The sequence below is a fragment of the Hirundo rustica genome, chromosome 2 (genome assembly GCF_015227805.2).
Source record: "Hirundo rustica isolate bHirRus1 chromosome 2, bHirRus1.pri.v3, whole genome shotgun sequence".
Classification (NCBI taxonomy): domain Eukaryota; kingdom Metazoa; phylum Chordata; class Aves; order Passeriformes; family Hirundinidae; genus Hirundo; species Hirundo rustica.
The window spans coordinates 25,744,792-25,772,774 of NC_053451.1; the positions used below are offsets into that span (position 1 = coordinate 25,744,792).

Genomic DNA, 27,983 nt, shown 5'->3' on the forward strand with positions numbered 1-27,983 from the left:
TTCAGTCGACTGCATTTATTGAGAAATCTGTAACATCTCCTCGCCCGTTACCATTACTGCCCTTCCCTCACAAATAAGCAGTTTTTCCTTAGACTAGAAAAAATGAACTTTTCTTATCAAATTTGTAGTTCTTGAAGAATTATTGTGCTTTTAACAAGACCACAACTAACTTCAGAAATAGTTGCAAAACCAATTTTTTTTTTTCAGGGACTTGGTTCAAGTCCTTCCACTGGACCAGCCCAAACAAGGACACTTTTTCCAAGGTCCCAGCAAAAAGTGCATAGAAGAACACGAGGACCTGTCACTTGGGTCAGTCCATAACTCCAGTCCTCACAAAAGGAAACTCTCAACCACTCAATGAGATGCTGTGAAGGAACACTTTGCTTTCTCCTGTGCTACTGAGCTGCAAGCAGGTGCTGGAAGTCATCTGCTCTAACAGCAGCCACAAAGGAGATCTGTTGCCATTTCCTACCACCTGGGAGCTGCTGGCCCCTATGAGACCTTGGGCTGCACACTGAAGTCCACCGTGATGTTGATGTACAGTGGGTTGTGTTCCATGGAGAGCAGTTTATAGGAACAGGAATTCAGCCCATCCATCTTCCATGTTCTAGAGACCTGACGGAGAAGCTTCATCCTGAGGACAAAGAGGAGAAAAACCTTCACTGATGTACACAGGAGAGGAGTTTTGAGCTCTTTCCCAATGGTGTAAATCTGGAAGCAAAGCTACTGCCATTTTCTATCTACTGGGTATGCAAAGTCCTGTTTTTCCTGTTTTCAGCACAATCACCTATGGGGAGAAAAATCCTTTGGTTCAGTCTCTGAAATCATGTATAAATCATACCTATGTAAGCGTAATTTTGGAAGTTTCTAGGGAACACCACCCAGTCAGTCCTAGAAAGACCTCATGCAGAGAAAGCAGCTGGCAGCTGTTGTCACAGGGGTGTCCCCCATAGCCTCTGGGTACCACCAAAAGCCTTTTTGGCCAAGTGCAGAGAACTTGTCCCTCAGGTGCCTGGTTCAGCACAGACCAAAACAATGCAAGGTAGAAACCTGTTCTTGACCCACCTCTCCCGATTCTCCTCGTTACCGTGGTCACGGTTGTGGAAGATCATCGTGTATCGGGCCACATCAGCAGGTGGCCTCACCACTTTCATCTTCTGCATCTCAACCCTGCAAGAAGCAATAGGAAGTGTTGTGAGGAAGACAACACCTATAAACCCCTGTTAATGAAAAAAAAACCCCAACAATTGGAGACTTCATCTCCTGTAGATGCTGTGGAAGCAAATATAGAAAGCTGTGAAAGCTCATCTGCATCTCTTCCACAACCCATTTTGCCAGAGAAATGAAGCTCAGAGTTGCATTCCCAGAGAACAGGTCTGGGGGCAGTGACAGACACACTGTTCTTTTGAACAGAAGCAGGTAGCTACTACAGTAGAGATGTAGAGCTTTAAGCACACATTATACAACAGAGTACATTTATATCAGTATTGACTGGACTACTCTGTACTGCCCTGTAGCAAGTCTCCACTTGTTCTGCAACAAGTTCATCTCAACTCCTGCAATAGAACCCCTATACTCAATAGTTCTCCACTTATAATTTTTTTTTTTTTTAAAAAAAAAGCTTGTTTTCTTTATTAGCTGGCAGACAGCTGCAAAACTTTTATTTTTTCACATGAAGAAAATTTCTCTGAGAACAATGCCAGAAGCACTGAGCCCTGTGCACATATTTGAATGTCTGACATCAGGCACTTAGTTGGAGCTTTTGACCTAACGCATATCTGTGGAGAACAACTTTGCCCTGACAGCAGAAAGAAAGAAATTATGACAAGGGAATTAAGGAATCTTAAGGACTCTTAATTAAGGAGTTAAGGAATCTTAAGGACCCTTTGCTGGTCACTCATGAGCTGAAAGAAAAATAGGAAACCATGATTTGAAAAAACTCAGCCCCTTACAGATTTCCATGACTCTGTGGCAGTAAATTATCAAACACCTACAACAAATGATCTGAAGAATCTCCCTGTGATACACACCTTAGGAGGGAGCCCAAAAGAGAACACAGGTTTGTTCCAGAGACGGAACAGTAGAACGTGAGAGTCCCCGGCCCTGAATTCTGAGGGCACCGAAGGGATGCTGCCATCTGCTGACTTCCCTAGGGAAGGCTCCAAGGGTCTCTGCACAGCCACCCACCAGACAGCAAGCCTGCCGTAACCTCCCCCGGCAAACTCGGTCACCGGCCCAGCCCAAGACCCAAAGGACAAGCACAAGCCAAGTCCAGTAGCAGAGCATGCACTGGGTCATGACTTAGTTTCCCCACCAAGACATCAAGAGCTGCAAAGTTACAAAGTGCCACACAAAAACATCACTGTTTCCAACCCCTTGCAAACATCTCTCAAGTAAATCCTGCTGTCCTGCTGCTTCTCTGCTGCCCACAGGAACATCTGAAATAGCTATCACCCATGGGAAGCCAGGGAATAAAATAGCACCAAGCCACCCCCTAAACTATAAAAGTCAGCTCCCAGGAGGTTACAGGGAAGTTGGTGTGTCTAGGCAGGAGTAAGAAGAAAAAAAATAGTTGTGGTTAAGGGAGAGAAATCCATGCCTCCAGCAGACCTTTCGGATTTCTTGAGATAGAGCTGACCAATCTGCTGACACTGAGAAACGCTTTCATTTGGAAGTTCCTAACTTTTAACACACTTAATCCCCTGTATATTTATATAACATCACCAGGGATACAAATTTTATGTCCCCAAAATGTTTGTTTGCATATTTAAGCAACTGAAAAGGTTAACAACTTAAAAATGACAGAGTATAAACCAAGTTACAAACTGATAGGCTCTGCCAGCAGAGCTTGTGGAGTTGTGGGTTCTTATCTGCTGTTTGCTTGTGGCTTTTTCTCCATTTACTAATAGCAATGTAGGATTAAAGGTTTATTCCTAGGCAAAGGGCAAAAGATTAACGTAAAAATTTGACTGACTTCTTTGTCCCCCTAAACCTCTCCAGCCAACAGGTTTCTCCTACTTTGACAGCAACATCTGCAAAATGAGTTTTCAGAAGAGCAAAGGGCATATGCATATATATGTAGCCTTTCTATAATTCAAGTTATTTGCTATCTTCACTATAAATCAACACCACACAAATACAAACTAAGCCCTACTTGGAGCAAATCCAGTAGTCAACGAATACGAAACACCCAGTTCCACCAAAACACTCCCACATTCTGGCAAAGCACTGGAACTCAATAGGTTTGTGTGTCTCTGGCAAACCACACTCCAGACTTCAATAATAACCAATTTCCAAGCGAGAATACAAATGCTGTGTGTCTGAGACAAAACCAAACCCAACCAAACCAACCAATTTAAACCACACCCAGCCAAGAGTGCTGTGAGGAAGAGGATTAGGCATTGGACACACCTAACCCTTGCAAAGAGGAAACTGCTCACAGAACTGCATCTTACACTTCACATCTCCACTGCAATACTGTTCAATGCTGTTTTGAATGAGGGCCCCTGGGATATTGTGCTCTTGGAGGCTAAGTGTGAAGTTGGGCCAATTTTTAATTTTTTTTTCTTAAAACTATTTCCTCATTGTTTACCTGATTCGAAGGTCATCATCTTCTCCACCCCAACCCCAGTAGTTGTTAGAGAATCCATTCACCTTGGAAAACTGATCTCTTGTAAGAGCAGTTACACCTCCAAAATATCCCCGGTACCGTAACCTAGATGTACAGGAAGAGAGAATGAAAAATTAAAAGTCAAAAACTCTATCAACAATGAAAACATCACCCTGATACTCCAGATCTAAACTTGCACAGAGTTACGGGCACACAAATCCTTAAAAGCTGGTCCCGTTCTCTTCTTCTTTTCACAAAAAGATGGTGATTTGCTTTAGGCCAGAAAAAACTACCTCTCCAACTGAGAGAACAGAGTCTTATTCAGAAGCTTCTCTCTCTGTACACAATTCCTCTTGTCAGCCAAACAGGTACTTTATTTCAGGGACTCTGAGGTACAGAAAAGCAACAAAGCTATGCACTAATGTAGTGGAAGCTCTGCAATAACAACAGTGAGCCACTGACTGTCTTAGAGCTGAATCTGAAAAACTTGAAAAGAAATCAGCTCACAGCCAGGGGATGTGCTACTGGATATTGCAGAAACAATTCCAAGGTAAGGTACAGAGCAAGTTACTTAGTAACTCAGTAATGGAGCTCAGCTCTAAAGGAGATTAATTTCTAACTTTTACCTTCCTCGTCCTGAAAAATGCACCTACTTTAAAAAGATGCTTACATAAGATGTTTATTAATCTTCTTAGGCCATTCTGCTAATTGCTTTTTATGATGCCTCTGTCTCCTCTGTCTTGGCCCTTAAGGTAACGTTACAACACAGTTCCTACTACCCATTCAGAGGTGATGGGCACATGGCTGCAGATTGCATTTGTACATGTGACTCTAAACAGATGAACAAATTGCCAGGGCTAGAAAGCACTCATTATGGCATTTGACATGCCAGACAATGCTTATTATTATTATTATTTCTGGTTTACCATGGATATAATTTTAAAAACACCAAAGAAGAAAATGAACCAGCACAAGACCCTCAACACAACCTCCCTCAGGACTACTTTTCCTGGCTGATTTTTGCTCACAGCATCACAGAGGAATTGTGAATGTCAAAGGGATCCCTGGAGATCACCTAATCCAAGCCCTCTGCTCAGAGCAGGGTCTGGTACAGTAACTTGCTGAGGAACACGTTCAGTCAGGTTCTGAGCATCTCCAAGGATGGAGACTCCACAATCTCTCTGGGAAGCCTGTTCCAGTATTTGGGTATCCTCACAGTAAAAAGACACATCCTCACTTTTTCATTTAAGTGGAATTTCCTGTGTTTCAGTTTGTGCCCATTATCTCTTACCTTTCACTGAGAAGTGTCTGGCTCCACAGTCTCTACTCCTGTCCATCAGGTATGTATACACATTTCCAAGATCCCCATCTGCCTTCTCCCTGCTAAACAGTCCCAGCACTCTCAGCCTCCCTCACATGTCAGATGCTGCAATCCTTTAACCATCTTCTCAGGCTCTCCTCTGGACTTGCTCCAGTATGTCCCAGAACTGGACACAGTGCTCCAGGTATCATCTCCATGGTGCTGAGCAGAAGGGAACAATCACCTCCCTCAACCTGCTGATAATTCCCCCCCACCAGGATACCACTGGCCTTTGTCACAAAGGCACACTGCTGGCCCAAGATCCTTTCCAGTAAAGCTGCTTTCCAGACAGTTGGCCTCCGCAACTACTGGTGCACAGAGTTACTTCTCTCCAGGTGCAGGGCACTGCACTTCCCCTTGTTCCACTTCTCTGTTCAGATTCCTGCTGGCCACATTCTCCAGCATGCCACAGGCCCTGCTACATAAGCCAACCCTGTGAGATTTCTGTCCTCTGAAAACCTGCTGAGGGTGCAATCTGCCACATCTTCCAGGTTACTGATGAAGACTAACTAGTACCAGCCCCAGTATCAAACACTAGCAAGTGGCCTCCAGCTGGACTTTGCTCTAGTGATCAGAACCCTTTTAGCCCAGCAGTCCTGGCAGTTTCAGCCCATCTCACCATCCATGTACCAGTCCGTCCTTCATCACTTGGCCAGTGGGGCCATTATGGGAGGCAGTGTTGAAAGCCTTCCTGAGATAAGCATTATCCACTCCTACACCCTCACCCAAGCTAGTCAAATCAGAGAAGGCTACCAGGTTGGTCAGGCCTGACTTGTGAACAGATTTTTCTCTCTCCTTTATCTCCTCCCCTGGAGGAGACAAGCCACAAGGTAGAGGAAGTTCCAGCAAGTTTTAGTTACACATTACAACCTTGAGACTTCTGCTATGGCTACTCCAGAGGAATGCAGTAAACAAATGGAATGGACAGCGAGGAGGTCCCATAACCAGGAACAGCAGGGCAGAGCCCACCCCAGCCATGCTTCAGGACAGTCACCAACAGAACCACATCCCATTCCAGCAGCCTGACAGTCTGGGAATTGACTCCCCATGCACACACCATATACACACCCCACTGCTGGATTCTCCTCCCCTGCTCAGCCCTAGAGAGGCCACATCTGGAGTGCTGTGTTCAGTTCTGGTCTCCACAGTTCAAGAAAGACAAGGAACTGCTGGAGAGGGTCCAGCAGAAGCCACAAAGATGATGAGGAATCTGGAACATCTCCCTTATGAGAAGAGGCTGTGGGAGCTGGGCCTGCTTAGTCTGGAGAAGAGAAAACTGAGAGGGGATTTTATCAATGCAAATAAATATCTGCAAGGTGGGTGCCAAGAGGATGGTGCCAGACCCTTGAATGGTTTCCACTGACAGGATAAAGAGCAATGCCATAAACTAAAACACAAAATGTTCCACCTCAACATGGTGAAGAACTTCTTTCCATGGAGGGTGGCAGAGCACTGGAACAGGCTGCCTAGGGAGGCTGTGGGCTCTCCCTCTCTGGAGACATTCCAAGCCCACCTGGATGAGTTCCTGTGTCACCTGCTCCAGATGACCCTGCCCTGGCAGAGGGGTTGGACTGGATGATTCCCAGAGGTCCCTTCCAACCCCATCCATTCTGTGATCTTGTAATCTGCCCACTCAACCTTCCTCAGGCAGCACAGAACTGGCAGGGCCCAGGCATAACTTGCTCCCACTGACATCACCTGCAAAAATTCATCTCTGTAACAACTCCTGTAAGCACCCCTTCCCTGAGGATAAGAGAACATCAGCTCCTTTGGAGTTTTTAAAACTGGACTGATGAACACATACAACAGTAATGGTCAGAAGGAAAAGACGTTGTGCTGGTCTCAAGGAAAAACCTTAATTAAAATAAAAGAGCTTTCCCAACATTATCTTCAAAGCTTTAATACGTAAGTTTTCTGTCTAAAAGAATCCAAAACTGAGCTATAGTTTATGTAGCTAAAGATAAGGCACTGGATCCCCAAAGGCACATGGCTGCTGAGGTTACTGCAAACTGCATCACAATAGACCCCTGGAAGAAAAATAATTCACCCCACCCCAGGTAACTAATAAAACACCCAAACCAAAAAAACAGACAACAAAAAAAGACCTCCTCCCCCAAGAGCAGCCCAAAACCAAACAAAAAAACCCCACTAAACATAAACCAACCCACATTTCTGCTCAGGTCATTTTGTGTTAATACAGAACATGCATGGGTTCAGTTTTCTCTACCTCATCTGAGCAACATGTCTCAGTATGCTCACCTCAGCTGCAGCAAAACACTGAGGTCACCCAACTGGGATTTCAACCTGTGGTATCAGCTCAGTTCAAGCATCATTCTTGCGCTCAGAATCTGAATTCCTTTAGACATGCCTTGGAAGCAGAGCATTATTAACCCTACTTCATGGATGTGTAAACACAGGGAGTGACACAGAAAAAGTATTAATTATCAATTCAAGTTGAATTATCAGATTCAAGCATTCCAGTGGAACACTCTGCAAGGCTCTGCAAGTGCTTCAAAAGCCTGTCACATGCCTAGTACATATGTACTTGTTCCAGATTTCACTAAAATACTGGAAAGTGAGTATTATTCTGTGTCATTATTGGCACATCCCACCTCTTTCTCATATATTTAACAAAGGAAATGCAGAAGCAAAGAAGAGCTTTACTTGAAAGTACTTTGAGATCAGCATTTGAAAAGCCCACTTCTAATCAATATTTAGAGTGATGTGACATGAACTGAATCTTGAAAGAAACAAGTTCAATGAAAACACTTTTAGTCATTAAATTCACCAAACTCAGGAGCCTTTTCTCTCTGAGGTGGACTGAACCTGACTTTTTACTTTAAATTATTTATATCACAGAAGCACTTAGGGGACTCATTTAAAAATCAGAATGATCCTGTGTTACACACTGTTCAGTGAAATAATTAAAGGACAGCCCTATCCCACACTTGAGCCCTCAGTATCAGACATTCTTCAACAGCAGAAGTGGCAAGTTCTGTTATAGTAAGATCACACCCTCAAATCACAGGATCTGGAAACTGCAAATGTGTATCCAGCTTTGCCAGAAGGTCTCTGCACAAGCTCTGGCACATTGCTTGAAACACCCCTTAATTCAACTCCAGAAACCAGAACAATGGCAATGATCATTTGTGCAGGTGACCACAGGGCTGACTGCAGAGGAGTCTGTCCAGTTCTGTACTCCAGAGAGGTGAAGCGTTACCACCGGAGACCTGGGGTCAGGAGGAAGGGTAGATACCAGCACACAGCTCCATCAGGAGAGGACATTATCAGTAACATGGCATTTCCCTGTTGGTGTTCTTTCCATATTCCTGGTTTCCTACCTGTATCCAGTATTGTTCCTGCCAACTACAAGGTGCTTTGGTTGTGTGTCACACATGTAAATGTTAAAGTCATTTTCTGGCACCAGATCCACATCATGGAAAATGAAACAGTCCCAGTTTGCTTCTTTTAGGGCCTCTAGGTATCCTACATTCAGCAGTTTGGCTCGATTAAATTTGGTGTTGCCAGCCTGTGGAAAAGAATGGAAAGAAACAACTCTGAAGAAGGTGCCACAGCTTTCGAACCAGAGCTGCTCCCGGGCATTTGCTCCGATTCCATGGTTTGCAACCACACCCGTGTGGCTTTTCCAGCACCTCCACAGCAGTAACTGCCCAGAGTGCCCTGGAACACTGGGCACAGCATCACAGTGGCCAACGGTGCAAGGTGATTCCGCAGCCTCTATTCACCACAAACACCCAGCCAGGCCCAGGTTAGCCAGGCTTAGCTGGGCACCACGAGTGTGAGTGCTCCATGGCTTGATTGCCCTTCTGCCACCACTCCTGGAGCTACCATCAGGCTCCACAACAGAAGAGGTATTAGTACAGTCTGGAAACTGGTGTTCCATACCACTATGTCAGTAAGGTTCATGGAAGTTCTTTTTTAAAAAAGCAAAACCAAACCCCCATGTTAATCCCATGCTAATTAGTCTCTAGATGTCAGAGCCCTTGCCATGAACGATTTATGCCGGTCCTCTCAGCTTGCTGAAAGAGTTCCCCGTATTTCCTCAGCTCACACACAGGTGACAGAGAGTGGGAGTGAAAAGCAGGTTTCTTCATTTTTACCTCCTACCTATAACCTGATTCTGCTGTTTCAGAGGCTCTCCCAGCACAAAGCTTCGCCTTTTTACTAGTCTTCATCATTTGCTTTTGCTATGAGTTAGTTAGTATTCACTTTTCAAAAATCGAATTTTCCACCTCTGAGGTACAAGTATATCCACACACACCTGGCAGTTTTGTAAGCTTATCGTGTCAACATCCACTTTGGAGCAAGATGTGTGCTTATCTTGCTATTTTCATTTTTTACCTGGCTGCACACCGTACCAGTCTGCAGAAGGCTTTCTGCTCTTGAGGACAAAGTGAGGATTTGCCTCAAGTTCCCACTAGGCCAACCTCTGCCCTCCCAGAAATAGACAGGAAAGTAATTTTCCAAAGCAAGGAACCTGTGTACTTGAAAGAATAATAATAAGAAAATGTTTTCAAGAGAAACTGCTTGGAATTCTAGCAAATTTTCTAGAAGGTGCCTGGACAGAAAGAGGGTCCATGGAAAAGGAGAAAGAAGTTGGCCCCCTGAGAGGCTGAGAGAAGGCAAGCTGTAGGGAAACGCTGTTGTATATGAAGCATGTTTTAGTGCTCTAAAAAGTAATGCTTGGCTCTAAAGAAGGCAATGTTCACTAAAACAACCATCTGCTCTGGAATTAAGAAGATTTATGGGATTTAAGACTCTATACCTGCAGTCTGAAAAATACAATACAGTGCCCATTCTGAGAAATTACAAGATGGATAATCAATTGCATTTATGCTCTGGAGAGAAAATTTCCAGTAAAAAATTTTAGATACAGTTCACCCAAAATCAGGATGTCAAAGTTCTGAAATTTTTTTTTTTTCTTTTTTTGGGTGTGTTTTGTTTTTCTTAAAATGTCCTGTATATAAAAATACCCATGAGACAGTCTCCTCCTGAGGATGAAAACATAAGCAATTGAGTGAACAGAACAAATCAGATGTCTGGTAAGGCACACTTGGAGAACATCACTTGTATTGAGTATCAAACCCAGCTTAGTTCAAGACAGCCTCTTCCATCTGCTGAAGTTCTGTTTTCCTCATCAGTGCAAGCCACCACAGCAGCTGACACTGCTTTCCAGGAAGGGCAGTTCTCCATGTCAGACCAAACACTGAACAAATAGCAAAATTTACTCATCCTTTATCGAGGACAGAATTGTCTCCCTTTGTTTCTATGGAAGGATAACACTGACCACAAGACAAACTTATGTTGAGAAAGAAATCATTCATCCTTTAGAGATTACAAACTCACACTGTTTTGAGCACAGCATTCATGTATGCACACATTTAGAGAAGCATGACTTTAGAGATGTTAAAAGCAGCCCATAAAGAAGACATCTGGAGTAAGCCCTTCAGTGGCTCACAGGAAAAAAATATAAAAGGCCCATTTAATCCACCTCCAAAGCAGACCGTGTAATTTAACAGTTAAATCCTCTTTTTTCTTTCCTCAAAAGAGACTTAGAACAACTAATGACATCACAAATTGAGAGTGAAAATGGATTTGCCCCAGAAGAGTTTTGTTAGACCCACTTTCCAGTCTTTGGGCATGCCTATCTACATGGAAAAGCTATGTGAAAGCTTCCAACCTTCCAAGCACAATTCTCTGATAGAACAAGTTCAGACTTGACACTGGTGCGCTCATCAGACAAAACTTCCATCCCTCTGTATTGCTTTTTGCTAACATGACGGCAGCAGTTCTCCACATATTTCAATAAATTATAAAGATATGCTCATTCACCCAATAATTTATTCCTAACCACTGCTTCCCGCTAGAATGAGCCGGTAAATGTATGATTATAGTACATATTAATGCAGAAAAAAAAGCCCTCGCTTTTCCACTCTAGAGGCCACATGATGACTCTAAACAATCAAAGAACAGTTCATTCCAAATAAAAATATCATGCCATGACTTTTATTGCTGTTCTGCTGAGACACTCAGCTGAGCAGAAGTGTAAGAGTGGAAGCTTTCACCTAGAAAGCACTGCCTCATACTGATTAATTTACTCTAGGCTCTTTAATCAGGAGGGAAGTGAAACTGTAATAATTTACCACTTTTTCTTCTACTGCCTCAAATGACTTTTTGGAGCCAAGGCAGAACATACAAGTAGACAAGAGTAAAAGAAAGCAAACATAACAGCAGATCAAGAAAAAGACAACATATTACAAAAGGTAAATATGTAACACTTTTAGCACATGCAATTAGAACATAAGCACCTTGACGAAACACAGTGTGGCACAGGTCTGCTTAAGTTTTAGCCACTGAAACAGCATTGCTAGAAAGAAGACAAATAAAGAAATGAATAAATCTTTCAGGAAGCACGTGCTCTTCCATGACAACTACTTCCCACCACATCTGCTGGGCACCTAAAGCAGCCACAAGCAGCAGCTGTCGTGTTAAGTTTGAGAAAGCAAAAGTAAAACCACACGATATACACGACTGACTAAGCACCAGAGCATGACGGGAGAGCAGGGCTGGAGACAACCTGGGGCTTTCTATCCAAAAGTGAAGACAGAACAGCCTAGTTACATGTGTGGATACTGCAAGAGAAGTGAGTTGCATTAGCAGTGCAAAAGATGCTTACCTTGCATGCTAACCCAGAAACACCAAGTTACTTAGACTGAGAAATGGACACCAGTCAAAGACACTGCCAATACCCCCAGCCCTGAGATCCAGGAGTGCCACCAGCAGTGGCTGCAGGCACTGCTGCACACCTCAGCCAGCACAAGTTTTGGAAGCAGGCTTGGAGGACTGATGTCAGACAGCAGAGGCAGCAGAAGCCTCTCCTCAGGCTGCAGGGCACAGCCCTCACCCAAAGAGCTCTGCACAGCCACCTCACCTGGTGAATGACGTAGATGCCATAGTCCAGCTGCTGCCTTTGCAGGAAGGGGTGCAGGTGCTGCAGGAGGTAGAGGAGATGCTTCTCTCGGTTGCGGTGCGGGATAAGGATGGCCACGTGCTGCAGGGCCGAGCACTCCGCAGGGTGGTACCGGCCCTTGGCTACCTGAGGGTTCTCCTTTTGCACTTCTTCCAGTGTAACAGAGGGTTTGAAGGAGAGTTTGCTGGCACCTCCTGTAAGAGAAGCACAAGAACCTCTTCTGAGTCCTTGCAGGTTGTGGCTGGTCCAGTCACTTAATGAGGTACTATGTAACCAGTGTATGAAATCCTGGTTCAAGCCCCAGCTGGCTTCCCTGCACTTCCAAGAGAAAAGTAGTACTACAAGGATTTTACGCAGGCAGTGGAAGAAGAGGTTGTCAAGCATGTAGTTGTTTAAACTGACTATGAAGTAGTGGCAATAAACTAAAAATATTTTTTAAAAACCCAAGAGAAGTTCTAAGCTACTGCAGAAGGATTGGCCAGAAATGGCTGCCAGGGCAAAGCAGAGAAGGAAGTGGAAAGAGACGTAGGACTGTGGCTGTAAGAAATCATCAGTACCTGAAGCAGAAAGAAAGCACGACAGGCTCAAGGCTATAAATTAGGAAGATAAAACATACCAAGGCTTTCTGTAGCCAAATGAAATCTTCATCCCTTCTCTTGCACTGAGCTACCATCCCAGCTCCCCTAGACTCGGCAAGCTCATGGGAAAATACAATTCTGGCAACTGTGATGGCTACAGCCATTGCATTGCTTAATCAAAAGTGTACTGGGGTCAGGGTGAGGGTGTGCAGGGAGATGGAAGCTTCTTGGACTACGTCAGGGAAGAAGGAAGAACCCAGCTTCCCAAACAAATCCCTAATCAGGTTCACAATAAGGAAGAGAAAGAACATAATGACATGATACTGCAAAGCAGGTGACTGGTGCTGCTAGCAGTACTAAGCCAAGGAAAAAGTAGAATAATAAAAATGCCCAAACCAAGAAAACAGTCACCCATTTGAACCTTCATCATAATTAGTGCTAATTCCAACAGTTGTGAAGTCCTTCAACTGTCAATACAGAGATAACAAAGCATATTTAAGAATGAAAAGGCAAAAAACTGAGGAAAGGTGAAAACACTTGTGGTTAAGACAAAAATAATTTAATTTTTAAAAAAAGCAAAAGATGCACAAGTGAGCAAGAGAAAAAGAGTAATTCCTTCATTAATCCCCATTGGCAGGCAGGTGTCCAGCCACGTCTAAGGAAGCAGGGATTCAGCACATGCAGCAGTTGTTGGGAAGACAAATGCTGCCACCATGAACATCCCTCCTTCCTCCTTTCCCCGAGCTTTTACTGCTGAGCATGAAGAATGGCACAGTCACAGAGTGTGGAATACCACTGCAGTCAGCTGGGGTCAGCAATCCAAGCTGGGTCCACTCCCAGCCTCCTGCCCACCCCACCGGATTTTAGGGGGCCTGGACAGAGACAAAGCCTCATCAGGGTGCAAACACTGTTCAGAGCAGCCAGGTTACTGGTGTGTTACCAAAGCTGTTCTATCAACAAATGCAGAGCGCAGCAGCAGCTGCTCTCCCAGCCAGACCCAGCACAGGCACTGGGTGCCACAAGACACTCCCTCACCCAGGAGTGCTTCCTGCAACTGCTTGTACTGGTTTCACAGGAGACGTATCCAGCTGGAATATGGCTAGGAAGAAAGCCAAGTCAGCAGCATTAGAGCAGATTAACTTGTCAGAAAGGAGAGGAAAACACCATCACTTACGCAGGTACGGAGACAGAGCTGGGCAGGGACTCTGAAATGACTCCACTGTGGGAACGTCTTCAGTGGATTCAATCTTCTCTTCCTTCTGACTGTGCTCCAGGCTAGTCACCTTCCTGAAAAACTCCACCATGCTCTTAGCTTTAGGAATTTCTTGTCTGGTGTCCACTAAGTAACTGAATGTGGTCCATAGCACCATCACAAATAAAGTGACAAGCACCAACACTTTGAACTTGTAGAAGAGGTTAAAAACATTCAAGCCCAACGCCATGGCTTTCCCTGGTCCACAGACAGCTTCCTCTGCTCTGATGCCAAGGCAGGTCACTGCATATCCAGTGGGGATGAAACCACAGTTCCCAGTAAGAACGTCACAGCAAGGAAGTAAAGCTGGAGGTAGGGAGTGCTGCTGCACTTCCTGCCGTTTTGAGACTCATGGAGCCATAGTATTGTCTGCTCTTCAATTGTGACAAAATATGACTTTAACCTGGGCCACAAAAAAGAAAGAAGGAAGGAGAGAATTAGTTTCTACCACCTCCACAGGTACACCTTCATAGATTTCATGAAAGCAGGTTGTGACAATACACAAAAGGAACAGCAAGTATGAGCATCTGGTCAGAAACAAGGATACTGAGCATTGGTCTTAGTTCTTCTGCCACAAACCAGCTGCATTGTTTTATGCAAATCACTTTCCTGTTTCATCATTCTCTCTCTATCTTTCTTTTCAGATGAAAAAGTGCAACCACTACCCCATGTTATGTCTGTGTACAGTTCCTGGCAATACACAGGTTTTACTACTTCTGTTCCTACCAAAATTAACAACAGCTGCAAAGCAAGAGATTCTGCTGGCTATGAGTAAAGCCCATCCAAAATGAAAACCACATGAATCTCTGCAGAAATAAACTGTTTTCTTCTGAAAGACCATATTATTGATGCTACATTGCTCTGCACAATGCAGTGTGAAACCCACAACATCTAACTGGTATCAGAAATCATTACTCTTTATCTACTGCTTGTCAGTACCAGCTTTTGGGTCTTTGTCCAGTATTCCCCCTCTCAGATGCAGCTGAAAGAGGAAAATCTTCCTGCTTTTTAAGAGGAAGGTTCCGTTTTTCAAAGGTGTTAGGTCTGTGAGGAGCCAATCCTTTATTCCACTTCCTGCCCTCTTTCAAGGGCCCCATTTTCATACAGCCTTTCACTGCCATCTGTAGTTACCACTCTACTTCTTTTAGATGTTATTATCATCTCATAGAAAGAATGAACTTTTCATAAAAGAGAGCTCTGATCTAGAAAACACACAAGAAAACTGCCACCTCTGAGAACAACAAGGACTGAGGCTAAGTGAAGCAAAGGCAGTGATTAAAGACAATGCACATGAAAGGAGCTGGATCAAAGAGAAGAAACACAAAAACATGGAAGAGGTTATTTTATACCAGCCTCTAAAGTACATGAGACCCTGGAGAGATATCACAGCCACCAGGAGTACAGTAACTCCACATTTCCAGTAGTTTAGGCCTGGTGTCTTCTGGAGAATTCTGCTGATCTGTGGGAATGTGTGAGGGAGCCTGACCCAGGACCAACAAGATGAACTCCGAAGCTTTTAGGGAATTAGCTGGGAATTACCAGCTGCTGTCCCTCCTGGCAGGCACTTCATGGAAGAGCCAACCTGCTCTCCCCATTCCCATGCAACACACAGCAATGCCCTAAGGAAGTAAAGGGACTCCAATAAAAGAGAAAATGTTCACCCTCCCCCATCAGTTTACATCCTGCAGTAATTGCCCACAGGAAATCAGTGATAAGCTCTATGAATCAACTGAGAGCAGTGTGGACTTTATGGGTAATATTAGCCTGTAATTATTAAACCAAATACCTTAGAATTAGCTTATCTAAACTCTACCTACAAGTTTCTACAGAATAATCTAAATTGCTGCCTTTTATGGCCTCTCAGCTACTACGCAGCATTCATCAGGTGAAGCACGTTCCCCAAAGGGTGTCATTTTCTCCAAAACAACCCAAAGGCCTCACGGCACGAAGTGCAGCCAGAAGGAGGGAATTTCCTTCTCCATCACCCATCCAAGTGCATCCCAGACTAACCTGGGCCGAAAAGGACAACATAAAAGTTAAGATACTGAACTTAACATGCAGCAAACTATCAAAAGGTGTCTATTATATTCACAGCTTCCCACTTTCCAAGAAATGGACTACAATCCAAAAGAGTTAAAACAGTTGCTCATCACTGGTACTCAGATTAGTACAAATGAGCTGTCCCCCATAAGAAAGTCTTTTGTCCATATAAACAAAGTCAAAAATTAACTATCCATGGGAAAGGACATAAAAGACTGACCAGGAGACAGTCAGCGGTATTAGCCAGAAGAAGCAGCTTCTGAGATATTCTGTTGTTTTTGTTAAAATCTCAGGAAGAGCATGCAGATATAAAATTTCTAAGGTTCTAGGATGTTAAAATTATGGACATAAGCTATGAACTTACTGCATGAACCTTATTTCTACTCTCCTCCACTCCTACTCCAAACCTCACACATATCAATCTCCTCTGCCAGCTTTGCAAGATTCTATAGGCAGTTGCTACTAAAAGTTCACGCTACTCTTCTCTGACAAATATTCACAGTATACTACTGTCAGTGTGAATAATTTCCCATAATAACTAAACTCACATCTCCACTGGCTTCCATGGCAGCAACAGAATGCTGCTCCTGCTTAAAACACACCTGAGCCCTTCAACAGGGCAGCATAAATATGCACACAGGATCACAACGATTAGTCACCTTCAGCTCATCACAACACTCATGCACAAGGGCAATAATTCATCTTTCAGAAACCTGCAGTTTGAATTTTTGGTGTTATCTACAGAGAATACAGCAAGTATTTCAAAATGCAGATACACAAAGGTATTTTGGTATTTTAAATGGAAAAACACAGATGAATCAATTTACCCAACAATTTACCTTACGTTATTACTTCAGAGGTTAAAAGGTTGTTTGCCTGGCTTTTTTCCCCCTGAAACATGAGAACGGCATGTGCACAGAAAGGCAAACCTGATTTTACCCACAGAGGAGGAAGAACTGTGGAAGGACTGTACACTTGTGAATGAAGATGACAGTGGAGAGCTGTCACTTATGACTCTTGCCAAAGACTGAGAACTTGGGAACTTAAAGAGCACAATAACTGAGAATAAAAGGACAAGCAAGAAGTCAAGCCTCAATAAGAACCTGCCTGTCAGAAAAACAACAACAACAACAAAACCCTGGCCCTTGGCCCTCTGGAGGGTGTTGTGTTACCATTTCACACTAAGGACTCTTCAGTTAAAAAAGTCATCTTTCACCAGCAAGCCTAAAGTACCTTGGTTGCTAAGTCAGGCAGCTAACCTAAAGTCAAGAAGACCAGAGCTTGGACCTTGTTAAAGGAAAAAAAAAAGCTAGACTCAGGGCCTGCTGCTAAAGAGCCATACTTGAAGAAGTAGTATAAACACCAGAGTTATAATACATGACATAAATTATTATTAAGGGAATAGTCTTAATCAAGTACTGACTAGAATAGTCATGCAAAATCTACTCCAGCCTTAACAGTCTTGACAGTAACAATTGAGGCAGAAGAGACATTCAGTAGCTGAATCCTTTCCACATCCTGACCAACCAAGGCCCCTGTCCCACTGATCAATTTCCTATCTTCCTTTTGTTCCCTGTGCAGTTAATGAAGCACATCTTTTCATCTTTGATATCCCTGGATTATGGCTGATATATTGGTTGGGGGTAGTGGCAAAAAAGGCCACCTAGTCATACATTATACCATGTGCAAACAATAATTCAATACTAAACAAATCTTGCTATAAACAATAGTATCTCAGAAGCTGGAAAGACGGTTCTTTTTTCTCCCGTGTTTCGTAACTCAGGGTGACCAACCCTCAAACATGGGTGGGAAAATACTCGTGGTGCAACTAAACTCTTCTCATCGCTCCGAAACCTGACTCTAGTTGTATGTGACCTTCATAAAATAGACCAAAGAAACTTTCATAGTTTCACATGTGAAACAAAGTGCAACTCTCTTGTGAAAAAAATTCTCAGTGAAGCATAACCAAACCCAGTTTAGAAAGTTACAGCTGGCTAGAAGGGTACGCCCTTCAGACCACAAGGTCAAAACCACCACAGTACCCATTTCAAAGTGCATAATAAAAAAAAAAAAAAAAAAAAAAAAAAAAAAAAAAAAAAAAAAAAAAAAAAAAAAAAAAATTATGCAGAACAAAGCCACAGTTATGCAAACATGGCATCAGTCAGAATTCTAAAATCGATGGAAAAGGTGGAAGGTCTCCATCTACATGTAGATATACTCGTATCTAGACAGATGCTGTAACACAATTCTAAATGGCCCCCTGATCATGTTGAGGCACAAAAATAGTGCATGTCCTGCCTTCCCCAATATCATATCTGTCCCAACAACTGTCCCTGTGCCCTGCAGCTTGTCTGACAACTCAAGGTCTACAGCCTGCTCTGTGTTTTGAATCACATGTCAAACCCTGCTTCCTTGTTGTAAAGTTCCTGGCTCGTAAGAGATTTATCTGCAGGAACCCACCCAGGACACAGAGCTGTAGGACTCCTGCAGGAACAGGGCCGTTCAGGTCTCATTCTTGAACCTGATGTCACAAACATGAAGCCCTAACTTGACCTTTTCCATCCAGGTAGCCCAAAATAGTAAACAAGGTTCCAGCATGGACAAGACCTCTTCTGAAGTAAACAAGGAAGATCAGAACCCCGTCCATACTCATCCAGGGTTTTCCCAGCAGAGACACATGTGCACTGGAGTCTGACACACTGTGCAAGCACAGAATGAGCAAGCAACACATGTACAAGCTGATTCCCCACCTAAGGGCTGCAGGGTCAACCCGTGCATCTGCCTCTTGCTCGAAGCCAGTAGCGCTACGGAGCTCAGAAATGCCCAGGAATACCGGACTAAAGGCTGCTCTTTCCCACCGCAGCAGAATTCCTAAACAAGTCAGTATCAGCCAGAAGACTGAGAACTGGTAGCCCTGGTCTAGGTATTGGTGAAGGAAAGTAGCCTTATGAACAAAATCTGGTAAGTAACTGGAGTTGATCAAAACTCATAATGTTCCAAACAGTGATTTTTCCCTGATACATTTTTAGATAAAAACTGTCATTATGATAATTATGCTAAAGCCTAGATTCATGTGATTACTTATCAAAAAAAGTTACGCTTAACAGTATAAATAATCAGGGAGAACACGGTGCCTGAATTTTACTTTTCATATGTTCACATTTAAAAAAATTCACCCTGTAGGGAACATCTGCAGGACAGCTCCAGAAAGATATTTCCATCTGATGAAAGGAAAATTAAATTTTAATCTACACATACCAACTTTCTGACTACCTGTTTCACATGGTTGAGTAAGGACAGATTTCCCATGCAGGATTTTCTAGAAGCCCCTGCAAGATCCTCAAGCTCACACACAAATTCCAAAGGCAGCAGAACAGGTTCAGCAGCAACAAGCATTCACTTCAACATGATTATAAAAACTGTAATAAATTCAAGCAGGAAATGAAGCATGGAAGAGTTCCCTGGGACTGCATTTAATCAGCTCTATACTAAACAGACATTTATTATTTTATCTAGGACAAAATCAAAAGCAACAATGGTTTAGCTCCGGGTACATCAGGAAGTGCAGCAGATCTTCATCATGAAATCCACCAAGAAGGAATTAAAATTTCTGACAACTGGCAAGGTAGGAAGATCACTGTACAGCATCAGCTTTTCTATGCAGACAATTCAAGTCTTCAAGTTCTACAAGAGCCTATACCTGCTCCTTTCACAGGCACTTCCCTCTTTTCAACAGATTCGTCCCTCAGTAGGGCGTTAACCGATAGCTTTTAACACTTCTTTTACGCAACACTTTCGTAATCCTATTACCCCTTCCTATTTAAAACCCACCAACCTCACTGAGAAATGGTGCTGTTTCAAAAGAAAAAGAAACAACAAAAGAAATAAATCCAATCCTCAAACAAACTCCCTTTCCAGTTCTCAGAATTTCAAACCAAATGAAGAAAGCACATGAAACCACTCACTGCTGCTGCCACATCCCTCCTTCCTGTCGAACACTCCCTCTGAGAACTATGGAGAGCACTTCACAAGCAGTAGACACTTTTCATCCAGGAAACCCCACACCATAAAGAGACCTCTGTTACCTCGCACAGGCTGCAGGAATGAATCAGCTCAATATCACAGGATAGGGAAAAAATTAATAACGAGAAAGAGAGGGAAAAAAAAAAAATGAACCAACACATCCCACTTTTCCTCAGGCCAAAGAGGCTTCGTGGTGCTGTCCCACACGCCCCTCCCTCAGGTCTTGAACCAGCCCGGGATGGCAGCCAGCCTCCCTCCTTTCCTCCTAGCACAGCAGAACCAGCAGGCAGGCACTCAGGCATACTGGGACAGAAGCAATACTGCTCAGAAATAATTCCCACAACAAACCCTTCCACCAGAAACAAAGGCTCAAGCCTTTGCTCCCAAAAGCAAACCACAATCTATCAGTGACCTTTTGGCATCTTCTCCATTTGGAGATTTTAAACATTAGAGATGTCATTCTTCTTACACACATCAAGCTGCCCACACTCTTGTCCATATCTGTGGAGAAGTCCCAGTGCTCTCACTACACTCCTCTCTCTTATCACCTAGACATTCGCATTGATGAGAGCCCCACCACCAAAGCACCTTCTTTATGCAAAGGACCAAAGAACCTTCTTTATGCAAACAGTCTGGCTCACTGACCCTTTTCATGAAAAGCAACTTCCTATTACTAGGTTGTCCCTCACTGGTGCTTCTTCTACCACTCTGACCTGTAAAACTCCTCCAGCAACCCCACAGCATCAGCTGGATGGAACCAGAGCTGTCACTTTGTCATCTCACCTATCTGAGGCTCCCTCAGACTACCAGAGATGCAGCATTGCAACGACATGAGTAGACACGAGGCTTTGGATTGCAGTCAAGGATGGGAGAGAAAGTAAAGGTACAGCCTCGTGACAAGAGTTAAACCTCTTGTAACTCAAACCCGTTTGAACTCTCTGTGGTAGGTAGGTATTTCAAGGCTTCCCCAGTCAGTGGCACCTCCTCTGTGCCACAAAGGTCTTATCTATTTTCAGGACTATACAAGAATTTCTGGGAAAAGCTTCCTCGTTTCAGACACTCAGTAGTGCAGAAAGAACCTTTAGCACTACCGCATGTCTCAGCAAAGCCAGACCAGTCTGGGTGTCAACTGTCTCTTCTTTCTCTCTGGTGCAGTCCCCAAACTATAATTTCTCTGCACCAGCACAAGCTCTCATGAAACTATGGAGCTAGCTGGATTAGGAAGCAAGCAGAATTTCTAGCAACCTTCTGTAATCCGTTGTCTTATGCTTCCCACTGAAAAATGTCAGAAAACCTGATATGACAATCAGCAGAAAAACAGTAGTTCAGCTTTCAGTTGACTTGGAATGGTTATTTTGGGAGAATGATAACAGATATTTCCAGGCAGCAACTGGCAACATTCTACAAACTGCCTGGAAGCAGGCAATTTTAAAGAGGAAACACATGAGTTAAAAAGAAACAGACCAAGGTGCACTTGTGGGGCCGGATTACAGTAACAGCCACTGCCACCTAAAATATTCCAGCTATGTCAAGAATACAAAGAGATACACATATGTGCTGGCTCCACACTCTTTATTACTTGGTATCTGCTCGATACTCAATATAAAATAACAAAGGCAGCTTCAACTCCCTGAATTACAAACTATATATATATAAAAGAATATGGAACACACCAGGAAATGACTGCCATGGTTTAACCCCAGCCGGCAACTCAACACCACACAGCCGCTCCCTCAACCTGCCACCAACAGTGGGATGGGGGAGAGAATCAGAAAAGTAAAAGTGAGAAAACTCACAGGCTGAGATCAAAACAGTTTAATGGGGCAGATAAGGAAGAAAATAATAGTTAGAATAACTGTGACAATGATGGTAGCTAGAATATACAATGGACACGATGCAGTTGCTCACCAATGCCCAGCCAGACGCTGAGCAGCTGCCTCTGGCCAGCCTAGCCCTCAGCTGATACACTGAGCATGAATGATGCCCTGTGGTATGGAAAATTCCTTTGGCCATTTTGGGTCAGCTGTTCTGGCTGTGGCCCCTCACAAACCCTTGTGCCACTCCAGCACTTTCACGGGCAGAACATGGGAAACAGAGAAGTCCATGACTTGGGGCAAACACTACTCAGTAACAACCAAAACACAGGTGTGTCATCAACCTTATTCTCATACTAAATAAAAACCACACCACTGGATCGGCTATTAGGAAGAAAATTAACCCTATCCCTGCAGAAACCAGGGCAACAGCCTGGATATTTTAGCTTATATAACTTACTGTCTCCAGGAGTGTGGGCATCACAGAAGAAGCAATTGAAATTATGTAAATGAGGAAAGGCTTGGCAGATAAATACAGTAAATTAATTTCATAAGAAGTGAACATCACAGCAGAAAAGCACTGAAAAAAGGACTTTACACAGATCTTTAACTCGGACATGTAGGACAGAGAAAAAAATAGGAGCGTCTCATTATCTTGCACATCCCTAACAGGGACACCATTGTTCTTCCACTCAACGTTACCCTGAACAAGGAGTGCTATTCCCATGTTCCAGCTTGCTCTGGTTTATGATCAATAAGCTGAACAACTGTCTCCACAGGGAATGCATTAGACAAATCCAGCAGGCCCTGAGCACTGGTATGTTCCATTTTCCTTTGAACATGTCTTCCTGATTTTCTGGCTACTATACTCTCAGTTCACCACTCCAGAACAAAAGAGGAGTGTAAAGACTCAGAGGTCACCTACCAACTCACAAGGCAGACTCAACTTGGGAAAAATTAATTTGTCGTCAGTTAAAAATTGAGCAGAATGGTGAGAGACAAAAAGTACACTTTCCCTCCACTTCCTTATTCCCAGGCTCAACTTCACTCATTCATCTCCACCTTATCCACAACAGTGCAGGGGGAGAAGGAATTCAGGTCACAGAACTACAGAATCATCTAGGTTGGGAAAAACCTCTAGGATCTTTCATAGAGGTTCTTTCATCGAGTCCAACTGTTAACCCAGCATTGCCAAGCCCACCACTAAACCATGCCCCTAAGAACCACATCTACAGGTCTTGGGAATGCTTCCAGGAACAGTGACTCAACCACTTCAAAGGGCAGCCTGCTCTGGGGCTTGACAATCCTTTCCATAAAGAAATGCTTCCCAATGTCCAATCTAAAACTCCCTTCATGCAACTTGAGGCTATTTCCTCCTGTCCTGTTTCTTGTTACTTGGGAGAAGAGACTGACTCTTTCAAGTAGTTGTAAAGAGAGGTAAGGTCTCTCCTGAGTCTCCTTCTCTCCAGGCTAAACAACCTCAGCTCCCTCAGCTGCTCCTCACAAGATTTTTGCTCCAGACCCTTCACCAGCTCTGCTGCCCTTGTTTGGACTTGTTTCAATGTCCTTCTTGCTGTGAGGGGCCCAGAAATGGACACAGGATTCAAGATGTGGCCTCAACAGTGCCAAATACAGGGGGACAAGCACAACCTTAATCCTGCTGGGCACACTACTGCTGATCCAGGCAGGATGCCACAGGCTGCAGCTTCTTTCAAGGCATCTCCTCCTGCTACAGCATGAGACTGACTGTACATTCAGGTGAGAGTTCTCCCCAGCCACAGCAAACGAGCGGGTGCTGCTCCAATCCTGCAGTACAGTTCTCGCTTTCCTGAGGCGCAGTGAACTCTGATGCTAGGCTAGGAAATGCAATCTAGCCTCTCTAGGCCAAGAAACACATTTATGAATGGCCCCTCTTGTTCCACAACCGCAGCTGAGCCGCTGACCTCACTGTAAGACACGGCAGTGTCAGCCCGAGCCCGGCCAGAGCGCCCGAGTGCGGGATGCAGCAAACGGCTCTGGCACAGCCCAACCATCGCTCCCTAATGCTTACCACGGAAATATTTTTTAAGGAATACGGCGCTTTTTAAAAACACCATCCCAAGATGAGTGGAAGATCCTGAAAAAACACAGGATGAAACAGATTTCTGTGAACACAGGAACCTCATGTGTAATGGAATGCTCAGGTCACAACTCAGCTCAGCAATACCCTATCTTTTTCTGGCAGCTGCTGCCTTGCTGAAATGGCATCAGTCAGTATAGATGACAGATGTCAGAGGCCTTGACACTTTAAAGAAATACTTCAACACATTCCTGGTCAAATTCCTCACTCAACTCTCTCCTGAACAACAAAATAACATCTCAGAAAACCACTATATTACAGTAGTGCATATTCTTATTTCGGCTTCACAACGCATTTTTTTTAAATGAAAGCGTCAACCACAGATAGCTAAAGCAATACAGAAGTAGCACAGACCTGTGGCTACTTAATACATTTATAATTTTCAGTTTACAATTATCTATGAACAAAGTTGTAAAAAAAAAAAAGAAAATTAATAGAGTTGAACACGAATTATGAAAGCATAACTGAGAATGGATTCCCATTATTTGTTTCTTATGAAGGTGCTTCAGTATGAGAACTGCACCAAAAACATTCCAGCTAAAGCTTCCTTAGGCATGAATAGATTTACTTTTTTATTATTATTTCAGTCTTATCCCAGTAAGGATTACAAATTCTAATGCAAAGACATCCACCAAAAAGCTGTGCAGATGGCAGGACTTTGTTAAGCTATTATATGTACAGGACTTTTTCCATGTTAAAACACAATTCACACCTATGTAGTTTTCAACCAATCTGCAGATGGATTTTTATGCAGTAGAAAAGTCTCAAACATGCAATTTAAGAGCTCTAACTCAAACTCTGGATATGATACGGCCTAGAACAACATTTTGGAGCTCAACAACATTGCAACAAAAAATTTTAATCAAATGCTTGCAGAAGTAATTTGAAAAATATACTCCTGAGAGTCAGGGTATTATTAAACCTTTTGGACAAGCAGCTCAGTAAAACTTCAGGCAGACAGCTTATCACTCTTACACTCAGTTACTAATTTCCTTCCTCTACCTGTCCAGATCCTGCTTGGGAGTCTGGAGAACTAAAGGAGATGTGATTGGGTTCCTCCTCTCCTGCCCTCTCAGGACTAAAGAGCTCTGTCTCTGCAACCCTCCTCACCCAAGCAGCACACAGGCTCTCTCGCTTTCCAGGAAGAGGAGAGAAGGTCGAGAGGGAAGACACTGATTCTGAGTTGAACTCAGAAGCAGAGCAGGGGAAGTGGCTCCTTTCCAACCCTTCACTTCTCATTACTGTGCAGGTCTTACCTCTTCCCATCTCACTGATGAATAAAATTAGATGCAAGATCTCAGAAGTCAACTGCAGGACTGAAGACTGAGGGGAAGCACAAGATTAGTGCTGATGATGCCCCACCAACATCAGATCCAAATACATTGCTATTACTTGTAACAGCACACACTTACAATCACCATTGTATCTGTTTAAAAGGTTTATCTGAATTATAATGCATGATAACTTTATCCCACAGTCCACTGCCTGACAAATAAATATTTACCCAGCTGTTGCTCTCAGGACACCAAGATGACCCAACTGTAGCTGTAAGGCATGTTACCTTTAGGCATGCCAAAGTCCTTCAAACAAAAGACAAAATACTTATGAAACACCCTTAATATGTTGAAAACCACAAAGAAAAAAAAAATTTGAAGGAAGCTCTCTCCCATCATTTTACAATATTTTTAAGGTCCCATTTATATGCTGGGCAAAACTTCCACTCTCTGAAGCAAAACAAAACAGAACAAAACAAAAAACAGCTATCCCAGCTGCAGACCTGCTGGGTGACTTTTGAACAAAGTATTTGCAAAAAAAAAAAAAAAAAAAAAATATATATATATTATAATAATTTTTTTTTTTGAAAAAAAAAGGGTTTTAACCAAATTCTTGCATCATTCGACCAGAATCTCCAGGCACACCTCCTTCAAGCTAACAAAAGCCAAGTTCACCAAACTCATACAGGTTACTTAGGCTTAAGACCATATAATAGAAAGCCAGCAATCAAGCACTCCTCAATTTCTATTTTTCTCTTACATATTATTTAAAAGAGAAAGACGTGCAAACTCAAACCAAAGAGAAAAACAAAAACCCGAGCTTTCCAAAGCTGAAGCAGCAAATGTCTTACTTGTAACTGAAACATATTTGTGAAAATAAAACACAGCTTTTACAAAAATGACAAGGAAATACCCACATGAATCAAAAACAAGATCAATCATACCTAAAGGAAGTGCTTATCAAGAAAACTCAGCACAGTAACATTATCTTGGATGAAAGGTGATACTTCACACTGTTAAAGAAAGGTACATGAAACATTATCCAAGTTGAACAGTGAGAGAGAATAATACAAACCCCCGAAGATGTGCTTTTAAGGACTCTAAATTTAATCAGTGTTTGTAATTAACAACAGACCTACTCAATCATCACTGAGTTGGCAAAGAAAAAAAATATTTAGAGAAAGAGCATCTCACATAGCTACCAACTTTACTGATAAAAAGTGTAAATATTTAAGTTGAAGACTGTGAATCGATCCCAAAGTTTATTTCTTCGGGTTCTTTTAATAGTAGTTATCTCAAAGACATCAAACTTTCACCTTCCTTTTCTCTAAACCTCCCTGTTGAAAACTGTCTTGTAAACTGCCTCAGCTGTCCCTTGGGAACTTCCACAGCTGTTAAATGAAGGGGTAGAAAAAAAAAGTTAAATCCACAAGAGATATTCATTGTTTACTCTTTGAGACAAGCAAGCATTAGTAAGAAACTGAACACACATATTCTCCTTTTTGACTATTACTACCAAAATGTTGTGAAAATCTTAAAGCCTGCAAGGTTTCAAATCTTGTCGGAGCTCTACTTTAACAGCATTTGTATTATGATTCAGAAATAAATCCTTCTTGAATACTTGTGCTAGTAGCCCCACTTTTGCTTCCCCTCAACACCTGCAAACACATTTCACAGAATCACAGAATTAGCTAGGTTGGAAAAGACCTTTCACATCATCAAGTCCAACCTATGACCTAACACCACCTTATCAACCATGGCCCTGAGTGCCACATCCAGTCTGATTTTAAACACCTCCAGGGACAGCGACTCCATCACCACCCCGGCGGCCCATTCCAATGCCCATTCTTTCTGTGAAGGATTTTTTCAAAACGTCTAGCCTGAACTTCCCCTGGCACAGCTTAAGACTGCGTCCTCTTGTCCTGCCACTGGTTTCCTGGGAGAAAAGACCGACCCTTACCTGGCTACAACCTCCTTTCAGGTGGTTGTTTCTATCATCACCTGGAGTATTTTTGTCAAACGACAGTCTCCGTGAACCTGTGCAAGTCTCCTTTCAAGCCCACCGAGCACTATTCTGGCTCTTCCAAACCAACATCTGGAGCAGCAAATGAAGTAACTTATGTCCTGTCGGTGAGAAAACGTTTAGCGAAGAGCATCACTTGCCTGTGCTCCGGTTTCCACGTGTGAAATGGAGAAAATAACACCCGGCACTGTATTTACTTTAACACAAAACCACCCAAAGCCGTACTTAAAATGCAAAACCCGGGGCATTGCAGACTTCCTCCTGACTTACAATCCCCGAGCCCGAGTACGATAAGTACTTCCATCGAGCACGCTATTTTTAATTTACGTAAATATGTAACTATTGCCAATTATTTCAGTAAAGCTATACTAGGATGAACACTATGTCCCGGCACGACCACGGCCTCAAGTCCTGCCTGTGATGTCCGTGAGGGCTCCCCCGCACGCACAGGGACTCACTCCCTGCGAGTCCTGAGCTGCACAAGACGACCCAGTCTCGGCCACGTACCAGATGCTCCGAGTCCGAGGAGCTACAACTAAACCCGCTCCGCCCTTTCGCTAAGGATCCCAAACCCCGACGCCGGCGGGCCCGGCGCTCCTTTCCACACCCGCCCCCGCAGCTCCACCGCTCGTCCTCAGGACGGGCAGCTCCTCACCGCGCTGCCCCGCTCTGCAGACGGAGCTCGTACTTACGGGGCCCGCGCCTCCCACTGCTCCCAGGGCCGCAGGGGCACGGCCACGCTCCCGGCGCGGTTCCCGGTGCCGCAGGGACAGGGAGGCGCTCCCGGCGCCACAGCGACGCGGCCCCGCTCCCGCCGTGCCCCCTGCCCGCCGCCCGCTCGTTCGCGCAGGCGCCCTGGCTCCGCGCGGGCCGCCCCTCCCCGCGCTCCCCTCAGCGCC

At 43.7% G+C, this 27,983-nt stretch overlaps 1 protein-coding gene across 6 annotated transcripts; it reads right to left on the bottom strand.

Moving 5' to 3' along the window:
• B4GALT4 (beta-1,4-galactosyltransferase 4) lies at positions 1-27,884 on the bottom strand. Of its 6 annotated transcripts, XM_040056524.1 has the most exons (9): positions 27,777-27,884; positions 27,022-27,185; positions 26,006-26,074; positions 13,714-14,194; positions 11,923-12,155; positions 8,312-8,499; positions 3,593-3,715; positions 1,066-1,170; positions 1-634 (listed from the first exon to the last, which is right to left on the bottom strand). In XM_040056524.1, the coding sequence occupies exons 4-9, from the start codon at positions 13,979-13,981 to the stop codon at positions 493-495; spliced, it is 1,059 nt and encodes a 352-aa protein (XP_039912458.1). In that variant the 5' UTR covers positions 13,982-14,194; positions 26,006-26,074; positions 27,022-27,185; positions 27,777-27,884; the 3' UTR covers positions 1-492. The 6 variants fall into 6 exon arrangements, with proteins under 6 accessions (XP_039912458.1, XP_039912456.1, XP_039912457.1 ...); XM_040056522.1 differs by lacking the exon at positions 26,006-26,074; XM_040056523.1 differs by lacking the exons at positions 26,006-26,074; positions 27,777-27,884 and adding an exon at positions 27,592-27,750.
• Positions 27,885-27,983: the final 99 nt, after the last annotated feature.